Below are 19665 nucleotides of genomic sequence, written 5' to 3' on the forward strand. Positions count from 1 at the left end.
AGCGCGTATAAGGGTTGTTTTACCCTTTCCCGAGGTGCATTACTAACAGTTAAATGACTTAACTGTGTCATACCGTATAGGACATTAGATAATAATTTATTATGCATGACTAACTAGGATAAAATTGTGATAGCATCTTGTTTGCTATCAAAGGGTGGACTGTCGAAGTCGAATAATTGCATGCGACCGCAAGTCAACTGTTATTGGACGATTTGGTTGTCCACTGTCCAATTTATGTTGGTACAATCCATGACGCACCATTGCGTGCGCACACACCCAGTGTGCGCACGTAGCCACACATTCGCACAACAATAGCGAATAATATACAACACTCTCACACTGACAAACACAATATTCATGCAGGGTTTAGCTAGTAATGAGAAACAGCTTCTGTATACATGTCTGAGAAAAGAAATATATACACCAGGATACTGTGAGTGTTTTACATATAAATTGAGAAGCCCCGCATACAGACAAGTATGGCTGTGGCAATTGAAATATAACCCAGACATTGATATGCACAATTGAATTTTAGTTAGGAACAATGGTCGGAGGTTTGCTTAAGAAGTACTGACAAGTGTATGCTAAATAGGCAGGGGAAAACTTTTGAATTAGCTATCAGACGATGTGGCACCTACAAACAGCTGTGGGTCTTTCTCCCCCCCTACTTAGAAATAAACCTGCTCTTCAAGCAACTTAGAATTTGGTTCAAGCAATGTAAATAGATAATGCGAGGGATATATATATATATATATATATATTAAATCCATCATAAATAGACTTTCATGCATAACACACACACATAGACTTACATGCATACACACATTAAATAAAACATAAATATATCAAAGCACAAAACACAAACGTACAACATTAATTAGCGACTATACGCAATATCCTTACATTTACACACTGCACACTTACATAAAAAGGTTCCCAAGCATAAAGGTTTATATTTAAGGTTTTATTTATTATTAGCAATGTTGTGGAATACATGTTATTTGATATCTGAGGTTTAGTACATGATAAGCAGACAGTGTTTGGTGTCATTCTAAACTACTGTTTATTTGCAGGCTTCCGGTTCCATCGGCAAAGAAATCGCAACATGTGTCTGGGAATGATGGATCATAGAGAGATAGGCATTAAAATGTACTCTGTAATGCAGCCAGGTTAGACTTGTTCTTCAGTGGGAAAATAGACACAAAGAGCTGTTAGAGGCTGGACTGTGATCATACAAACTGACCTATGAACTGCATCGTAACAGGAGAACCAGGAAGAAGAACCAATGGGATTGTGCCAAATTGTTCTATTGTATTGCCTATCTCTGCAAGGGTTTATATGCAAGCTCTCTGAACCTGCTAGGGAGTCATCATATTCTTTCTGTTGACGGAGGCTTCACCTTTGATGCCGGAAATGTGGATCCAGAGCGCCTGCGTAATGTATTGACTGTACCTTGTGATTGTATAATTTGTTTGCGCTAATTGTATTTAGATCACAGCGTGTAACTATCTGCTTTTGGTGAATAATATCTTTATGTGCTTTGGAAACACAATCAAAGTCTGAAGAGTAATTATTTCTTGTGCGACTTATTACGCTAAATAGCGACATTTTAGAGTATATAGATAGGTAGGAATGAATACACCAATCAAGGAACTGTGAAAACACATAATAATACTAATAATGATGATAATAATAACAATAGTCAAGAACATTTTGTAAAACAAACCCTTTTGGGGTTTCACATAAAAGTGGCTTTAAAAAGAAGACTGGCTACAGCGCTAATATAGATCGTTTTTGCCAAAAATATAATTTATAAAGTTCAATCTCAATTCATTAACAGCAGCTGCAAAGTCCCTATATGGGCTGGAGTTGCCCCATATAACCATAGACAGAAAAACAAAGAAAATTAGACTTTGTGCTTATTGCCTAATAATAATCTGAAATGGCAGAATGATTTCAGCTAGACTCGATCTTATATGGGTAAATGTACAGTTTTATTCATAAAACATATTTAAACATCTAATTGCTTATATTTAACCAAATTGCTAGTCATTACTTATATACAAATAACATATCTCGAATATAAAATCTTAATCATGCATGTATAACTGTTTCATGTGCTCATTGTTTTATATGTTTACATTTTTTCAAACATGATCTGAATATTATTAAATATTTTTATTTTGTATACTAGCGTGGTTTCTCTCTATATATATTTGTGGTTTTTGTGGGGTTGCAATTCTTTCCCTTTTCTTTTATTGACCGCTGCAGTTACAATATTAACAGTGTATATTTAAAAAAGCATATTGAGCATCACACAAATAGACATATATTGCAAGCCCACTTGTGATTAGCTTGTATAGTCTGATTTCACCAGCATGGAAGTTCCTCTTTGATGTTAATTGAATACAACTATTTGCATATATCTCAATAGCACTGAGAAATCAATTGTATAAGTAAGTATTCCTTTTTCCAAACAAATGGCGATATATCTTCGTATCAATACAGGGCTGCCGGAATGAATTCTGAGTCCGTATTGTATCACTGACAATGCCGCACAATAGTGTCAAGTTCTCCTTATAGGAATCAATGTCAGTCCTACTGAAAATACAAGTGGCGTTGGGGATTTTCTTGGGAGACCACAAGTGCAAGTGTTCCGTATGCTGCTTAGGGCAGAGGCGACACAGCTGACGTGAGGATATTAGTCTCCCAAGAGATATAGCTAAGTAGCCTGACTGCTGACTTACATAGAAGCCTTGTCGCTATTCCCGAGTTGGTGATTGCTGCAAATCTCTCCCATCAGCATGCATAAGCATACATGGTCATCCGGATGATTACTATACCAAGGTGCCACTTGCTCCGTAACAGGGTGAATCAATAGGTGCTTGGTGGTGCTCCACTGGATATAGAAGAATCAAAAAACTGGGGATCTCTGCCCTAAGCAGCGTACGGAACACTTGCACAAGTGCAGAATTGCGGTTATGGGGTGCAAAGGTGCGGAAACCACTCTGCACCCTTTGGACAGCCTCCCAAAAGATAACTGCGTAAAAAAAAAAAGCAAAAAAAAAGACTTCGAAAAAGGGGGCGAAAAAGTACAATGTTGGAGTACAAACATAAAAAACTATCGAAATAAGCTTTTGGGGGATCTGCAAGTATGGGGGCAGGTGTTTATTTGATTGCAGGTGCTTGAACGTGCGTTTTTAATGCTGTTTAACACTTGCTTGCACCAATTTTCATGTATTCCAAATTTGCTGGAACTAGTTATTTTCTCCAAAAAAAACCTGCTAAATGCTATTCTTCACCACTTATGCAAAGACGCTATATAGAGGTAATTGAAAGCACTTAAGTACCCCAACTAGCTCCAGGGGGGCTGATCGGGGACATCTATACACATCCCCAATGTTAGTGCATATTTTGGGGGGTGTCAGGCCGATTTCCCCAAAACTGGAAGCACTTTTCACCTTTTTGAGTTTTGCAAAGGACGCGTTTTCGCGTCCTTTGGAATTGGATACGGCAAATAGCGGGGGCGAGCATGAAAAGTTTCCACGGCTAAAACACGCGAAGTCTGCAAAGTAAGGCATGCGAAACGTACGGGACTTTTCGCATCTGATTGAATATGCCCCTATATCTTCAACAAGTTTTCAAACTTATATCCCAAACAATGGGCCTAATTAAGACTAGTGATGTCAGTGGGAGTGCTTTTGGCTCTGATAGAGCCAAAAGCACTCCTGGGCTTGCGGCAGCGAGACCCTACCACAGGGTCTCGTCGCAAGCCCGATGGTCGCGACGGTCTTGACCATCGCGACCATCTTTTTGGCCGCTCGCATAAGCTGTGGGTGGTCACCCACAGCTATGCGAGCGGCCAGGAGGCCGCTTCATTTTTAGGTAGGAGGGCCCTGATTCAGAGCGAGCGCTCTGGTCACAGCATCCGGCTCTGAATCAGGCCCAATGTCCACAAGCTGTTATTATAAACAATGAAGGGCAGTATACTTGCAGTTCTTTCACAGTAACGCAAATCCTGCCAAAGTTTCAGTATGTTTAAAACCTCTTTTTCAAGACCACCACCATTGTAACATGCTGTTATCACTGCCGAAATGTGAATGTTCAGGATCAGTGCTTAAAGTAGTCCTAGAGAAGTGGTGGAACTCACCCCCACCCATCTGGTGCTTTTTCAATCACAATGGCCCTGATTCAGAGCCGGACGCTCTGAAAGAGCGCTCGCTCTGAATCAGGGCGTTTTTTTTTGGCGCGGCCTCCTGGCCACTCACATAGCTGTGGATGACCACCCACAGCTATTGTGAGCAGCCAGGATGATGGTCGCGATGGTCAAGACCATCGGGCTTGCGATGAGACCCTTGTGGTAGGGTCTCGAGGCCGCAAGACCCAGAGAGCTTCTGGCTCTAATAGAGCCGGAAGCTCTCCCACTGACATCACTGGTGATGTCAGTGGGGCCGCCCACAAACGGCAGGCGTTCACATGGGAACGCCTCCATTTGTGAAGCCACCCCCACGCCACGCCTCCAAAACGGTGCGAGCTGTCGATCAAAATCGACAGCCGCCCCCTTTTGGTGCGAGACCCGGAGCGACGGAGCGCCCGTCGCTAGCCGGATCTTGCGCATGCGCACGTCGGAGCCGGCATGTGAATACGCAGTGGCCCAACATCGACCCGCTCGCGAGCGCATAGCGATTGGGTCTGAATCAGGCCCAATGTCCACAGTAGTGCCTCTTATACAATGCCCACAGCAGTAGTGCCCCTTACATATAATGCCCACTGTAGTGGTGCCCCTTGTGCAGTGCCCCCAGTAGAGGTAGTGCCCCCAGTAGTGGTAGTGCCCCTGCAGTGCCCACAGTGGCAGTACCCATTATGCAGAGCCCACAGTAGTGGTAGTGCCCCCTAAGCAATGCCCTCATTAGTAATCCTCCTGTAATAGTGCCCCCAATAGTAGTGCCACTAGTAGTAATGCCCCCTGTAGTAGTGCCCCTAGTAGTTGTGCCCCCTGAATAATGACCCCAATAGAAATGCCCCCAGTAATGGTGCTCAGGAGTGAGCTCCAGCCTTCAGCTGGCGCTGCAGGAAGGGAGCCGGGCGCCCGCTGGTAACAAAATCTGAGCATCATCCGGCAAATGTAGCCTCCCTGCGGCGCTGGGCTAAGGTGGGTCGGAGGAGGCGGAACTGGTGCAGTCTTCAAATAGAAGTGACGGAACGCAGTTCCGCCCCGTTCCGGCACACTGAAACCCCTGTTCAGGATGCTCCGGGGTGCTGTAAGGGCAGCGTGGTGACCGTCTAGAATATCCTAAGGATGCCTTCAGTCTCCCCAGGCCATGTGGTGTGGTAAAGCGGCTACCAGCAGTGACCCTGACAGGCAGGTAGCCAGATGTCTGTGTATGTATGTATATATATATATATATATAACCTGTAGAATAACGGCACTCAGAGACAACAATTAGGTAAAACCAATTGTGTATATTGGATCAGCGCTGCTCAGAACACCGGAAAATGTCCGTCCTGGCCATTTTTCCGGTGTTCTGCGCATGTCGCAGTAGACTCCGGGGACCGGTCACACTCTAGTGCCTGGAGTCTACTAATGCTCCGGTGGGTAGCCAGCCGCGTTAGTCGGCTGCCGGCCACCAGGGAGAGAGGAAGGGGCCCAGCACGGGGAGTGCACACGGGCCCCCTCCTCTCTTAAGAGAGAGAGTGTGTGTATGTGTGCGTGTAAGTAAAATATACATATAATTTTTATCATTTTATTTATAGAGGCCCCCACATGTTTGTCGCCCAGGGGCCCCCCACAGACCTTAATCCGGCCCTGAAACCATGCATGCATTCCATATCCCACAGTGCACTACAATCTGTCCCTGTGTGCCTGTCAGAGCTCTGTATTGCTGCAAGGAAATTATATATACACTATCAGGTCCTTATCCTGCAATTGTTTTATCGTTCTTAATCTCCAGTTACTGCAGGGCCGAGGGGGAGGAGTGGGACTTTACCAAGTCAGTGTCATGAGACTCCTGCAGTACATTACTTGTTATGCACACAGTCATTTCAGTATTCGGAGTTTCCTGTTCCTATTCGGGCTGTTACTGTAGACAAACACCGAGGGAGTGGCCTCTGCCAGTGGCAGTGCACGCTTAGATATAATACAGAACAGGAGCCAGTGCTGTGTCTATGGCGGCATGTAGTGACTGGTGCACACACTGCTGTTTTGTTGTACCGGGACAGAGACTACATTGAGCATTAGACTGCTCTGGCTGCGCATGGCTCGTGGGAAGCAGTGACACAGATCACAGGGACATGGCTGAGCCTGAGATCTCCGGGGACGCAGTGCAGGATGATGCCCCTCTCATACAGGACGGTGAGCTGGAGCCTGACTCCGAGAGGTGCCAAACTCTCAGCAGGCTCAGACTGTACCGGGTATACAGGAGAAGGTGGTTCTACTTGGCAGTGGTGTGTCTGATCAACTGCTCCAATGCAATGGTAGGTCCTGATGGCTCTATACGGTGCCAGGCACCTTCATCCCGGTATCACTAATCACTTATCATTCACTAGTGTAATCAGAAAATGATAATGTGTGAAATCAGTTATTAATTAAATAAACTGAATATTTTACATTTCAGAAAGTGTTTTTCGCACCTATAAGTAGATTTCATTCATGCTTGCTTGCTTGCTGTATGTGTACATGTGTGTGTGTATATATATATATATATATATATATATATAAATACACACAGCTTTTAGTTTCTATATATTGTATACGATATGTGATTTTATATATTAGTAGCAGTTTCTTATGCAAACATTTTTTGTGCCATTTAAAAAAAAAATGACATGTTGAAATACTGAAGCGCTGCTTGTTACAGAGGAGATCATTAATAACATTATTCTTCTGTTTAAAGCTGCATACACACACAACGATTTTTTGAACTATTATCGTTAAACAATATCGTTTAACGATAATTGTTTGAAAAAATCGTTCACTTTCTGAGTCAAACGATGAACGACTATCGTTCATGCGCGTTCACGTTTGTAGTTCAGTCACACTTGTCAACTGAACGATTTTCATTAAGGGAATATGCAAAAATCGTTTGTAGTTCAAAAAAATCGTTCATTAACGAGCATACACACGGTCAGATTTATCAGAGCTGTCAGATGAACGATTGAACGATTTGACCAAAGATTTGAACGATTTTTGACTGCATTAAAATGAATGGAATCGTCCAAGTCTGACTGCAAACACATCAGATGTCAGATATCGTTATCTGACCATCGTTCAAATCGTTCATCTGCCAGATCTGATATTTTAAATCGTTATCGTTCAGATCTGAAGGAAAAATCTGACCCTGTGTATGCACCTTAAGCATACACACGGTCAGATTTTTCTTCAGATCTGAACGCTAACGATTTAAACAATCGTTCATATCTGAAGGAAAATCTGACATATCTGACATGCCTGAACGATGGACGATGAACGATGCGCGTTCCCGATGGTCAGATAACGTTATCTGAAATCTGATGTGTTTGCAGTCAGACTTGGACGATTTCATTCATTTTAATGCAGTCAAAAATCGTTCAAATCGTTCAAATCTTTGGTAAAATCGTTCAAATCGTTCAATCGTTCATCTGACAGATATGACAAATCTGACCGTGTGTATGCTCCAATATCTGACACATCTGTCAGATCTGTCAGATGAATGATGCGCATTCCCGATGGTCAGATAACGATATCTGACATCTGATGGGTTTGCAGTCAGACTTGGACGATTCCATTCATTTTAATGCACTCAAAAATCGTTCAATCGTTCAAATCGTTCAAATCTTTGGTCAAATCGTTAAATCGTTCATCTGACAGATCTGACAAATCTGACATATCTGACCGTGTGTATGCTCCATTACACTTTAAAAAAATCTGACAGATAATCTGACAGAAAATCGTTCCGAAAATCGTTGGTAACAAATTCGTTGTGTTTGTATGCAGCTTAACAGGTGTACTTTTTTAAACCGTATGGAACGATTTATTAGAAGGCAAAAATACCTACAGTATCTCCAGCAAAAAAAACGGATTTATGGGTCTACTTTTGAAGCTGACATAAGCCCTTTCTCTGCTGTATTCACTGGAGACAGGGTTTACATCAGCTTCTCCCAATTTACCAAGGGGTAACCCACAGAGTTATCACTGATTTTTCTTGCGGAGTGTTCTATCTGCCACTTACTGTAACACAATCCACAAAGACTTCTATGGAGAGCTAAATAAATCCCTTGATTGCAGTTATTGCCTCTAAAGGTTGTACAAGGTTAAGGGCTCCCATTATTTTTCTCCATGCCTTTTTATCAGTTTTATTATATAAAATGTTGGGTGAAAGCAAATGCAAAGTCTGATTTCTATTAAATATGGAATAAATGATGAATGGCAATTATTTTCTCAGTTTCAGATTATTTCAGAAAAAGATATGTATATTTTCTTTGTGTGTGGAAGGGTACCAACAAATTTGACACAGTCTGCAGCTATGCCTGGTCCTGGCAATAGGTACCAGCAAAGCTGGAAAGGATTTGCTGGATCCCTGCTATGTCAAATACATATGCACTTGCCGCAGATTTTATCTGCGCATGCAGAGATCACTGTAATCTTTTGCTGTCAGCATCAGTCTACCAGTGACGATGAAAAACCTCTCACAGGAAAGTGGAATTCCCGTCATGGCACAGTAAGTTGCTTTGTAGGGTCTTTCTGTATTGCTACAATAAGCATCAACATAAAATGTACATTATATCAGTTTCATGCTTCTTATACCCCATGGCAGTGTTTTTTCAAACTGGGTGCCATGGCACCCTGGGGTGCCTCAGGTCTCTTGCAGGGGTGCCATGGGTTGGTGGTCCAGGACCAAATCAAACTATTTATTGATCAGTGCAATAGCAAAATCCCTGCTTGGATGTAAGGTAAACTGGATCCTGCCAGCAATGGCTTCCCTAATAGTTGTAGAGCATCCCAACTCTCCTGGAATATATTGAAACGCGCAGTGGACTTTTTGTGACCTGAACCAGACTCCTGGACTTTTATTTCATTTGAAAGTGGATATCGGTCGAACGGAGAGTAATAAAGCCTCCGGTAATTTTCTTTACCACTCCAAGGGACCTTCCATCAGAGCGTGATTGCTGTTCCGCCAACTAACTGACTCAGACTGCGTTGAAAACATGGTTCAAGCCGCTGTGACACGGTTGAAACACAAGTTCAGTGTCCTGAGCTGGAGCCAGAATTTTAATGGAAAAGGGATATCAATTGATTAATGCAACTCCATGCTTCTGTGACCATAGAATTTTAGGTTTATGGCATTGTGCAATTTAGCAATTTATTATTTACATGAGGATGCTATTTTTTCATATATTTCACTTATAATATTGTCCATTTGTATCTATTATGATGTATATTGCAACCTGCCACATGTAAGAAAAAATTTACTTAAACATGTTTATATATTAGTTAAGCAATGATTCAATTCAATCTGCTCATATCAATTAGCCGCTGGGTTTACAAGCAACTATTTGCCAGCAAAAATCCCCGCGGCGGGGGGCAAGGCTATTCAATTAAAAGTGCGTTTCAAATGCGGAAACCCACTGATTCCGCGTAAACTATGGGCTTTTCCCCCGTGCGTGAGCCCGTTTCGTGTTTTTTTCTGCAGACTTATTCGTGCTAATTGAATAGCTCCGGTGTGCCGAATAGAATACCCCCCATAGTCAGCAATGTGCTAAATTCCTAATATAGGAAAGCAGTGTATTTACCACACAGAACAAGGGTTATAGCACACAAATCTTTTTTCCCCCTGACATATATATGGTAATTAAACAGTCAATTAATGTGCTAAACACAAATCTCTCCCTGTTTTCTTGGAGAAATTATACTAGATGTGGTTTTATGTTGGGCTATTTGTGGAAGTCACCCTATTTTATTTTACTCAATATAAATATTTAAATAAAAGGGGAGAGCTGAAATCTGACTAAAGTGCCGACCGCGCTGCTGTTTTACAGCTTAGCGGGTGCTAACCGCATCCTGGCTGGTACATATGTCAGAAAATGACGGTTCTAGCCACTAAAAACTCTGCTTTAGTCGCGAGAACCGGCACTTTCCGACTTAAGTGCTACTAGTCTGACTTAGCGCAGTTAAATCTAGCTAGAAACACTTAAGTTGGTGAATTGAATAGCTCTTAAGGTGCCTATACACTGTGCGTTTTTTTTTGTTTTTTTTACACAATTTGGCCGTTTTCGATCATTCGTGACGACCAGTCGTGTAAAAAGTGCCGTATTCCTTTACAATGGCGATGTGCGTTCCTGACGTCGTGTATCGGCATCGCAGATCAACTGGGCCTGCAGTAAGATTTCAACCTATCATGTAGGATATGCCACACATGGTACGGTGTTTTGCTTGATGTACGATTGCGATGTGCGATTTATGATGTCCCTGGCCACTCACCTCCTCCAATTTGTGACAGACGACGGGAGAAGTGGAAGCAGCAGCAGCATCGTGTCTTGCGGAGACTTGTGCATTAAAAAGTGAGTGATCACCTGTATTCTATGTACACCCTGAACCACCAATGCACCCCTGCACCTACAATGCCCTGCACCACTAATGCATACTAACCACTGCACCCCAATGCATAGTAACCACTGCACCCCCAATGCGTATAAACCCCTACCCCACCAATGCATAATAACCATGCCCCCACAGTGCACATTAACCCCTGCCCCACCTATGCATAACCTCTTCCACCCCAATGCGTATTAACCTCTTCCACCCCAATGCCTATTAACCACTGCACCCCATGTGTATTTTAACCACTGCCCACAATGAGTATTATAACCACTGCACCCCCTATGTGTATTTTAACCTCTGCACACCCAATGTACCCTATGTCACCAACGTACTAGCCCATCAATGGTTAATATCCACTGCACCCACAATGTACCCTACCAACATACTAACCCATCAATGTTTAATATCCGCCACACCTGCAATGTATCCTATGCGACCAACGTACTAGCCCATCAGTGGTTAATATCCACCACACCTGCAATGTACCCACTCCCCCAGCCAATGTTATGACAGTGTAGGACAATGCAAGTTGTCTCCCAATTGTTTCTGAAAAAAAAGTACTATGAAAACAAACTGACACCGGTTTAAAAATTTATTTAGAACACATTCAAAACAGATCAGCTAATTAAAATAATTAAACTGTTAAAATATTTAACTTTTTTTTCCCTATTTTTCCACAGAAAGGACCAGTACAAGAGAGCGCCAAGTTGTGGCAGGGTTTCTCGAGTGCTATCGCGCCCACGTATGTCTGTGGCAAATCAAGGGGCCCAACTACAGCAATAAATACAAGAGAGCTGCTACAATTTAATAACTTGTAACTTTTAGCAAGTCATTCCACGACGAAGCTTCACTGAAGTGGGTGAAAGCCAAAATACAAAATTTGCATACGGTTTACGTTAAATAAAAGGCAGCACTAGTCGTGGGCATCTAGAGCGGGGTCCGATGAGGTCTACACCAGTAACCTGTGGTACTTTGACCTTCTCAAGTTCCTGCACGGGCAGGAGCCGCAGAGAGCTCCCCAAGTGCTTATGGTGGAGAATGTCCCTGGGAAGCAGCAAGAGGACACCGCTTCATTCTTCTTTGGATGTAGTAAGTACAGACAAAGTGCATACACACCATGCCAAATGTTTTTTAAAGGTTCAGTAGTACACAATTGTCCATATCACACTAGCAGAGACGGTCCTCCTGCAATGGTACTGCCCCCACTCCATTAAAGTAGGCCAGGTATTGCTCCCTGACCTTTTTAGTCCGCACAGTCCCAGTTGACTCCACAACTGAAAATGGGGCCACAGAGGGCATTTGCAATGTCTCCTGTGGATGGTCCGGGTCGTCTGCTATAGCTGTGTCTACTGTCCTCTGTTGTATAGACAAAGTTTTTCGGAGGTAATTGTGGAGGACACAACAGGTCAAGACGACGGAATCTATTTTGTCCACACGTAGATTTACAGCCGTATGGAAAATTCAGAAACGGTTGCATAGAATGCCAAAGTTGTGTTCTACTATCCTCCGTGCCTTGGATAGACGATAATTGAAGATGTGCTTTTCTTTCGTCAGGCCCCTTTGCGCATATGGCTTCAGCAAGTGTTCATGGAGAGCAAACGCCTCATCAGCCACAAAAACATAGTTTAGGCCATGCTTTGTTGCCTCTGTACTGTATTTGGCAACTTCAAACGGTTGGTGTTAAGTCTCTCATAGAAGAGGGCTTGTTTAAATGACCCTCCTTCAGAAGCACAGCCGTTTTTGCCCACATCAACAAAAAGAAACTCGTAATTGGCGTTCACCACCGCCATGAGTACTATACTAAAAAAAAACCATATAATTGTAATAAAGGATCCAATGTGGGCAGGTGGGTTAATGTGGATATGTTTGCCATCAAAGGCTCCTCCGCAGTTGGTGAAATTCCTCCAAGCTACAAGGCCACACAACCGAGGCCAACCCCATCCCACCCCACTTACCTTACTCGCAAACCCACCAACCACATCCTCCTCTGAGGTTCTTTACAGAGCCATGTTGGCGGAGGAAGAGGAGCAACCCCATTTTTTTTTTACTTTTAAAAAGATATTTTAAATTTACTATCAACAAGTTTTATCTCTCCCAATAGCTACTGCATGGTATACGGTGCTGATGATGCGGATAGGACAGGGTCACTAAACGCATGGTGCAAGGACAGATTGGGGAATGCTAGGGCCTCATTCTGGACTTGCGCCATATGTTTCTTGGCCTATTCAATCCGTCGTATACCATGCACCTGCCTAGCTATTGGGAGAGATAAAACTTGTTGATATACCAGTTATTTTACATTACTTAACATATGTTGTGTGCTGAAAACGATAAAATAGTTTTACGAAGGTTTCTGCCTTCAGTATCAACAAGGTCTCCTTCATTCAGCCTTTATTATTGGTCTGCAATAGCAGATGGCGGCGCATCTGTATGCTGCGACTGCTGTACTCACAGCCGGGGTTTGGGGAGGTTGCCGGCCGCTGCTGCTGCTCCTCCTTGTGTTCCAGGCATGTCCCCAGGAAGGCTCCGGTCGCATCTGCTACCCTCGGCTGGCTCTGTTGATGCTGCGTGGTCCGCGATCCATGAGGGCTGGCACGTTTGCGGGTCCTTCGGTGGGGTCCTTCCTCCCATCGTCCGGATTTGATCACGTTGTCGGCGCAGAGCCTGCTGCGTGGGCTTCCACAGCAGGTGACTGGCTCCGGGGAGGTCCGGATAGCGCCGTTATTGAAGACGCCGGTGCCAATGCCGCTGTCTCCGGGGAGACAGGCAATAGACAGTCGGGCAGCCAGGAGGAGCAGAGCTGGAGACACTGGAATAGGAATGGAGGTCGAGGTGGTCGGTGGTGGAGGCAGTATTGGCAGTGGAACCAGGGACTGTACCAGAGACATCCTCGCAGGCAGAGGAGGCAAAAAGGGGTAAGAGAGCTGGCATTCAGGTGAGTCTTAGGTCTCATCCTTTCAATCCCTGTCTCCCTAGTTTATTTTTGGCCTATGTCAGATTCCTCCTCAATAAAATGGATGAGATTAGACTTAGACTGAATTGCAAGCAGTCTTTTAATAATTGTTCTTTATTAATATTAATATTAATATACCTGGCTGAGTGACAGTGATTTGGATTATCCTTTCCAGCTACCAGAAAGAACTCTGGGCCTGATTCAGACCCGCTCGCGAGCGCTCGCAAGTGGGTCGATGTTGGCCAAGTGCGCACGACGGAGGCGGCTCCGTCCTGCGCATGCGCGAGACCCGAATAACGACGGCCAAGCCGTTGTTATGGGTCTCGCACCAAAGGGGGCGTGCTGTCGATGGTGATTGACAGCACGCCCCCTTTGGTGGGCGTGCCGGGGGAGTGGCTGTGCAGACGGAAGCGTTCCCAGGGAAACGCCTACCATCTGGGGCCGGCCCCACTGACATCACTAGTGATGTCAGTGGGAGTGCTTTTGGCTCTGATAGAGCCAAAAGCACTCCAGGGCTTGCGGCAGACACGACCCTACCGCAAGGGTCTCGTCACAAGCCCGATGGTCGCGATGGTCTTGACCATCGCGACCATCATTTTGGCCGCTCGCTACAGCTGTGGGTGGTCACCCACAGCTATGCGAGCGGCCTGGATTCAGAGCGAGCGTTCTGTCAGAGCGTCCGGCTCTGAATCAGGGCCTGTGTTCCGGGCCGATAGGACCCTGGAGTCCGGAAAGAAAAGAGGTGGTGGACTGTGTTTATGTCCATGATAAATGGTGCACAAATGTTATTATGATTGAGTCGCAGTGTACAGCTGATGTAGAGTGTATGCTACTTAAATGTAGGCCATTTTATTTACCGCGATAATTTTCTGTGGTCTTGTTAGCAGCAGTATATATCCCGCCTCAGGCTAACGTCACTGTAGCTTTGGATATTTTGTTTAATTTATTTTCAAAACAACTGTCTTTATATCCGGATTGTGCTTTTATTGTTGCCGGAGATTTTAATCAGGCTAATTTGAAGGTGGTTTTTCCAAAATTAAATCAGAATGTTTAGTTACCAACGCGTGGTTCTAATATATTGGACCACATTTATACTAATATTAAGAATGCCTATAAAACTTGTTTGTGTCCCCATTTAGGGCAGTCTGATCATGCTTCTCTTTTTTTAGTGCCTAAGTATTTTTCTCTGATTAGGCGATGTGGTGCGGTCACCAAGAATATTACTGTTTGGCCTGAGGGGGCCTTACTGAAACTACAGGGTTGCTTGGATTGTACCGAGTGGGATTTGTTTTTAGTGGAAGCTAGGCTGGGTTCTGATATTAATGTGGATCAGTTAGCCTCGATGGTTCTACTGTATTTGAACTGTTGTATAGAAAGTGTAACATTCAGAAAGGCTATACGTTTGTTCCCCAATGATAAACCTTGGATGAATGGCGATGTACGTTCTTTGTTGAGAGCTAGAGACCTCGCCTTCAAATCTGGGGATTGTTTAGCATATTCCATTGCCCGGTCTGACTTGAAGAAGGGCATTGGACTGGCTAAGAAGGCCTATTCTGATAGGATAGAGTGTCACTTTAGTGAATCTGGTGATTCTAGATCCCTGTGGAAGGGAATTAAGCACTTAACCGACTACAAAGCTTCTAATTCAGGTGGTCCCAAGGTGGGTGGCCCTTCAGCTGACGAATTTAATAAGTTTTAAGCTAGGTTTGATGTTGTGGATAATATCTGTGCTATCCCGATTAATAATCCAGGGGGTTCTTGGATCTTGGATGAGGCCGATGTTAGGTCTTGCCTGCGGGGAACCAGTTCTAGGAAGGCTGCTGGTCCTGATTGTATTCCCGGCAAGGTTTTGCGTGAGTTCGCTGATCAATTATCAGGCATTTAATTTGTTCCGGGTTGTTTTAAGACTACCACAATTATTCCAGTCCCTAAAACTATGTCCATTTCTGGTTTAAATGATTTTCGCCCTATTGCTCTTATTTCATTAATTATGAAGTGCTTTGAGCGTTTGATTTTAGTACGCCTTAGGAGTGGCATCCCAGATTGTCTACTGCATGGTATATGATTGCGGAATGCCGGGGCCTCAATCTGTACTTGTGCCATGTGCTTCTTGGCCTATTCAATCCGTCGTTTGGCACACTGTATACCATGCAGCTGCCTAGCTATTGGGAGAGATAAAACTTGTTGAAGCCAATTTTTAAAACCATGTTGGTTTTGGTAAATATTAAAAAAAACAGCCATGTTGGTTTTGCTTTTAAGTAAAAAATACATTTATTGATATTTACAGCCATGTTGGTTGAGTTTTTCCCTCAGTGTGAAAAAAAAATTAAAAAACATTTTCTTTCACCAGAAAAAAAGTGTAGTGTTTTTACTCACCTTAAAGTAGTGGAACTTCAGGACATTGACAATGGCATCACAGGTGTCTAGGATGATGCATCCCAAAGCCTGGGAGGAAATGAGGGTCCCAAACTTCCTGTAGCCAGGTACCTCAGGCTAGCAGTGAGCCTCTCCTCAGCCAGGATGGCCCTCCTCATGCTGGTGTCCTGCCTGGATATAGGGGGTCACCAGACACAGCAACTCCTGGAAGGTGGCATAATCCATACGCAGGTAATTGCGGTAATCGTCTGGGTTATTCTCCCTAATCTCCGTCAACAGGGGCATATGGGAGCGAGTCTTCCTCCTCATCAGCCACTCCTTAGTCCAGCAAGACTTCATCCTCCTCCTTTCCTCAGCTCCGTCACCTTTCAGCTTCAAATAGCCATAGACTAGCAGAAGCTTATAGCGATAGGAATCCATCACTAGTCACAGAGCAGAGTGTGCCCAGATCTAAAATGGATGCTGCCTTTTATACCCCCTAGATAAGCCCTTCCCTATTGAGATTCCAGCAGATGCATTGTGAGGTTGTTTGCTGCATACGATATATCGTAACTGATTTGCACACGCTTTATGACACATCTAATCGTATGCTCGTTTGTACAATCGTACCATTTGTTGGCACAAATCGTAAAGAATTTCAAGGGAACAATTTTCAAGGGAATCGTATACGAGATCGCATCTTATGCAAATCGCAGCGTGTATGGGCACCTTTAGACCTTCTTCCTGGAGCTATTCAACATCGCAACTGCACTTAGGCCTAAACATTTCCCTCTTATATATTTAACTGCAATTATTTATATGTGCCTTTTATATGTATGGTTTGTTGAGCTTCCTGCATAGAAAACCATAATTGATCCGATACCGTTTATATTTCCCACTTCCGAAAGTGAGTAAAGTGCTCTCTGATTACAAGTGCTACTTGTAAATTGAGCAGATTTTTTAATCTACTGTAGAAATATCACTTTTTTTAATTTAATACTGTGTTTCTAACATTAAACTAAACAAATGGCTCTTTATGTATTTAGGTAAAATTTAGCTCATTGATGTCTCAAAGTAGAGTCTAATCTTTGCTGTGGAACTGTGAAACATATGTTTGTGTTTTTTTATGGAGGAAGTCTATTGCTATCCTCTGAAATTAGCCATATATGAAATATTTATTGTATTAGCCAAATAGCCAACTTTTCTGTTAATTTCTTCTGTTGAGACTAGCGTGTAAACTATTTGTCATGCTGCTTTAAAGTCACCATGGTAAGTTTCATCTTCCCTTTTTTTTAGCTTAAAAAACAGATAATGTTGCATTAATTGATATTTTGAATTATGCAAACAATATACTTATATTGTAATTCACCTGTATAAATGAGTTTCTTTTGTTTGGCATCTTCTCTTCTACAGCTAACATGTTTTGTTGGTGAATTTACTCAGGGCTGAATAATACGTATACACTTTATCACTTTTCAGACCTTAGTACATCTCCCCCATAAAGTGTAGAGTGATAAATGACCAGCCACTCAGGTCCCAACTGTCATATTACAGGCTGTGCCTGTAACATGACAGTTGGGAGCTCATTGGGTGGTGGTTTATCACTCTCCTGTTTATCACTTTTCAGACCTTAGTACATCTGGCCCAAAAGCACCTAACCAGGCTTTAGACAGGTCCACTACTAGCACTGCAACACCCAGGGTTACACTCATCTCTTATTTTAACCCTCCTAGCCTACCGCCACCCTCTGCTGGTACAATAAAAGGTGTGCAAAAAAAGCCAATATCAACATGTGTATATATAACGCATGTTGTTATTGGCCTTGCATCAGGGAGAAAATGTGCACAACTCTCACTACTGTCCATAGCTGGTACCCATGACTGGCTTTGTGGTGAATCTTGTAGAACAACTGGTTGATGTCATCTTGTCAACTTACTCAGCCCCATTGTTTTCAAGGTCACGTCTGCTGATCTACTCAATTCCTGTGACTCTGTTCCAGTCCAAATCTGTGACAGATGCCTTTCTGGACCTTTTTTTTCTTGTAAAGCCTCCTTTACTGATTCAAGAGCCATATCCTAGCCTGTTATGTACCCATGTGCAGTAGGTAAATTATTACAACTGGATTTTACCTCTAGAAAACCACTATTTCCTAGATTGCTAAGGTATAGATTTACTAAAGCTTCTAAAACAGACAAGTGGAGGTGTTGTACATAGCAACCAATTTGATTCTGTCATTTTCTTGAATACAATAGAGAAATTATAGGTATTTCCAAAAGAATTTACAATAGGGACGAGATGCACTAACAGAGTGCAAAACTTACCGCCGGATACCGCAGTTGTACAGATCGCATATGCACTAACATATGCGATCTGTACAGCAAAGGACAGCTCTTCCGATAAGAGCTGTCCTTTGCGATCTCTGCCGCTTTGTGGACTTCCGGTTTTATGACCCGAGAGTCCATCTGCGCATGCGCAGAGGGACGCGGTGGCCGCGGGGCATGCTGGGAGGGATCCGATCGGATCCGTCATAGACAGCGCGATGCCCTCCGCATCGGAGCCCGGCGGCCAGGACAATGATGCATACGGAAAATGTGGTAAACAGGGGTTTTACTGCATTTTCCATTTAGTGCATCCCGCCCCAGGTGACTTACTAATTTCACAGGTGGAGTCAATTAACTAACTGTAACAATTGAGATAATGTAGTGTAATGCACTGGTGAACATTTGAGCTTGCAGTCACAAGGGATAGGAATACTCTTAAAGTTGAATACTTCTGTTTTTAAGTTTATAGATTTTGTGATATTTATTCTCGCATCACATGGTAACCAATACTTTCTTGATCAGTACCAAAAAATCCTAATTTAATCTATTTTAACTTCAGAATTTGAACAAAATGTTAAAGAGTGGGTACTCAGTAAATGCTAAATACTTTTTGCTGCACTGTAAATAAAAAAACAAGCAAATTAGAAGGAAAACTTGAAAGTTGGAATTATTGAAGAGTGGTGAAAAAGTTTTCGAAGTTTGGCCTTTGAAGAGAAGTTTCTCTGAACGTGTGCATTTTCAGGTATACCCAGAATGATTTACTGTGAACAGTTAGATAACGTTTACCTGGAAATGCACATGCTTCGCAATCTTTTTCACTACTCTTCATAACGTAAACATTTAAGTTTTTCTTTTACTATTTTGTTTGTTTTAATTTTATTGACCGTGTCACTTAATGAAACATTGTGAGCGTGCTTTTTTTTTTTAGTTCATAAATAATCCTAATGGTGCATATACACGGTCAGATTTTCTGTCAGATCTGAACAATAACGATTGTAAAAATCATTCAATCATTCATAGCTGAAAGAAAATCTGACATGTGTAACTGCAACGATGAACAATGCGCGTTCCCGTTTGTCAGATAACGATATCTGACATCTGATGTGTTTGCAGTCAGATATGGACGATTCCATTAATTTGAATACTGTTTGAAATTGTTCAATCGTTCAAATCATTGGTAAAATCGTTCAAATCATTGGTAAAATCATTCAAATCGTTCAATCGTGCATCTGACATATCTGGCCGTGTGTATGCACCATTAAGCTGGGTACACACTATGAGATCCATTGCACGATATATCGTTCCGATGCGTATCAGAACAATATATTGTGCGGATCGCATAGTGTGCACACCTGATCGCGCATGCCCGCGGGTTGTTCATCACATTATCCCATCTGCTGTGCTGCACAGCAGATGGGACGATGCAATGAACGATGCCATGCTGCTAAAGGCAGCATTGA

General features: G+C 43.1%; 1 protein-coding gene across 2 annotated transcripts in view; it reads left to right on the plus strand.

The window, feature by feature from the left end:
- The first annotated feature begins 6001 nt into the window (after nucleotides 1–6001).
- The window catches only part of SLC49A3 (solute carrier family 49 member 3), a 66279-nt gene continuing 52615 nt past the window's right edge, over nucleotides 6002–19665 (plus strand). For both annotated transcript variants that reach the window (XM_088478397.1, XM_088478398.1), the window contains exon 1: nucleotides 6002–6474. In XM_088478397.1, coding sequence (XP_088334523.1) covers nucleotides 6292–6474 — 183 coding nt within the window. In that variant the 5' untranslated portion in view covers nucleotides 6002–6291. The remainder of the gene's footprint in view (nucleotides 6475–19665) is intronic.

This window comes from Taudactylus pleione, unplaced genomic scaffold, assembly GCF_031769625.1.
Source record: "Taudactylus pleione unplaced genomic scaffold, aTauple2 ptg000214l, whole genome shotgun sequence".
Classification (NCBI taxonomy): Eukaryota; Metazoa; Chordata; class Amphibia; order Anura; family Myobatrachidae; genus Taudactylus; species Taudactylus pleione.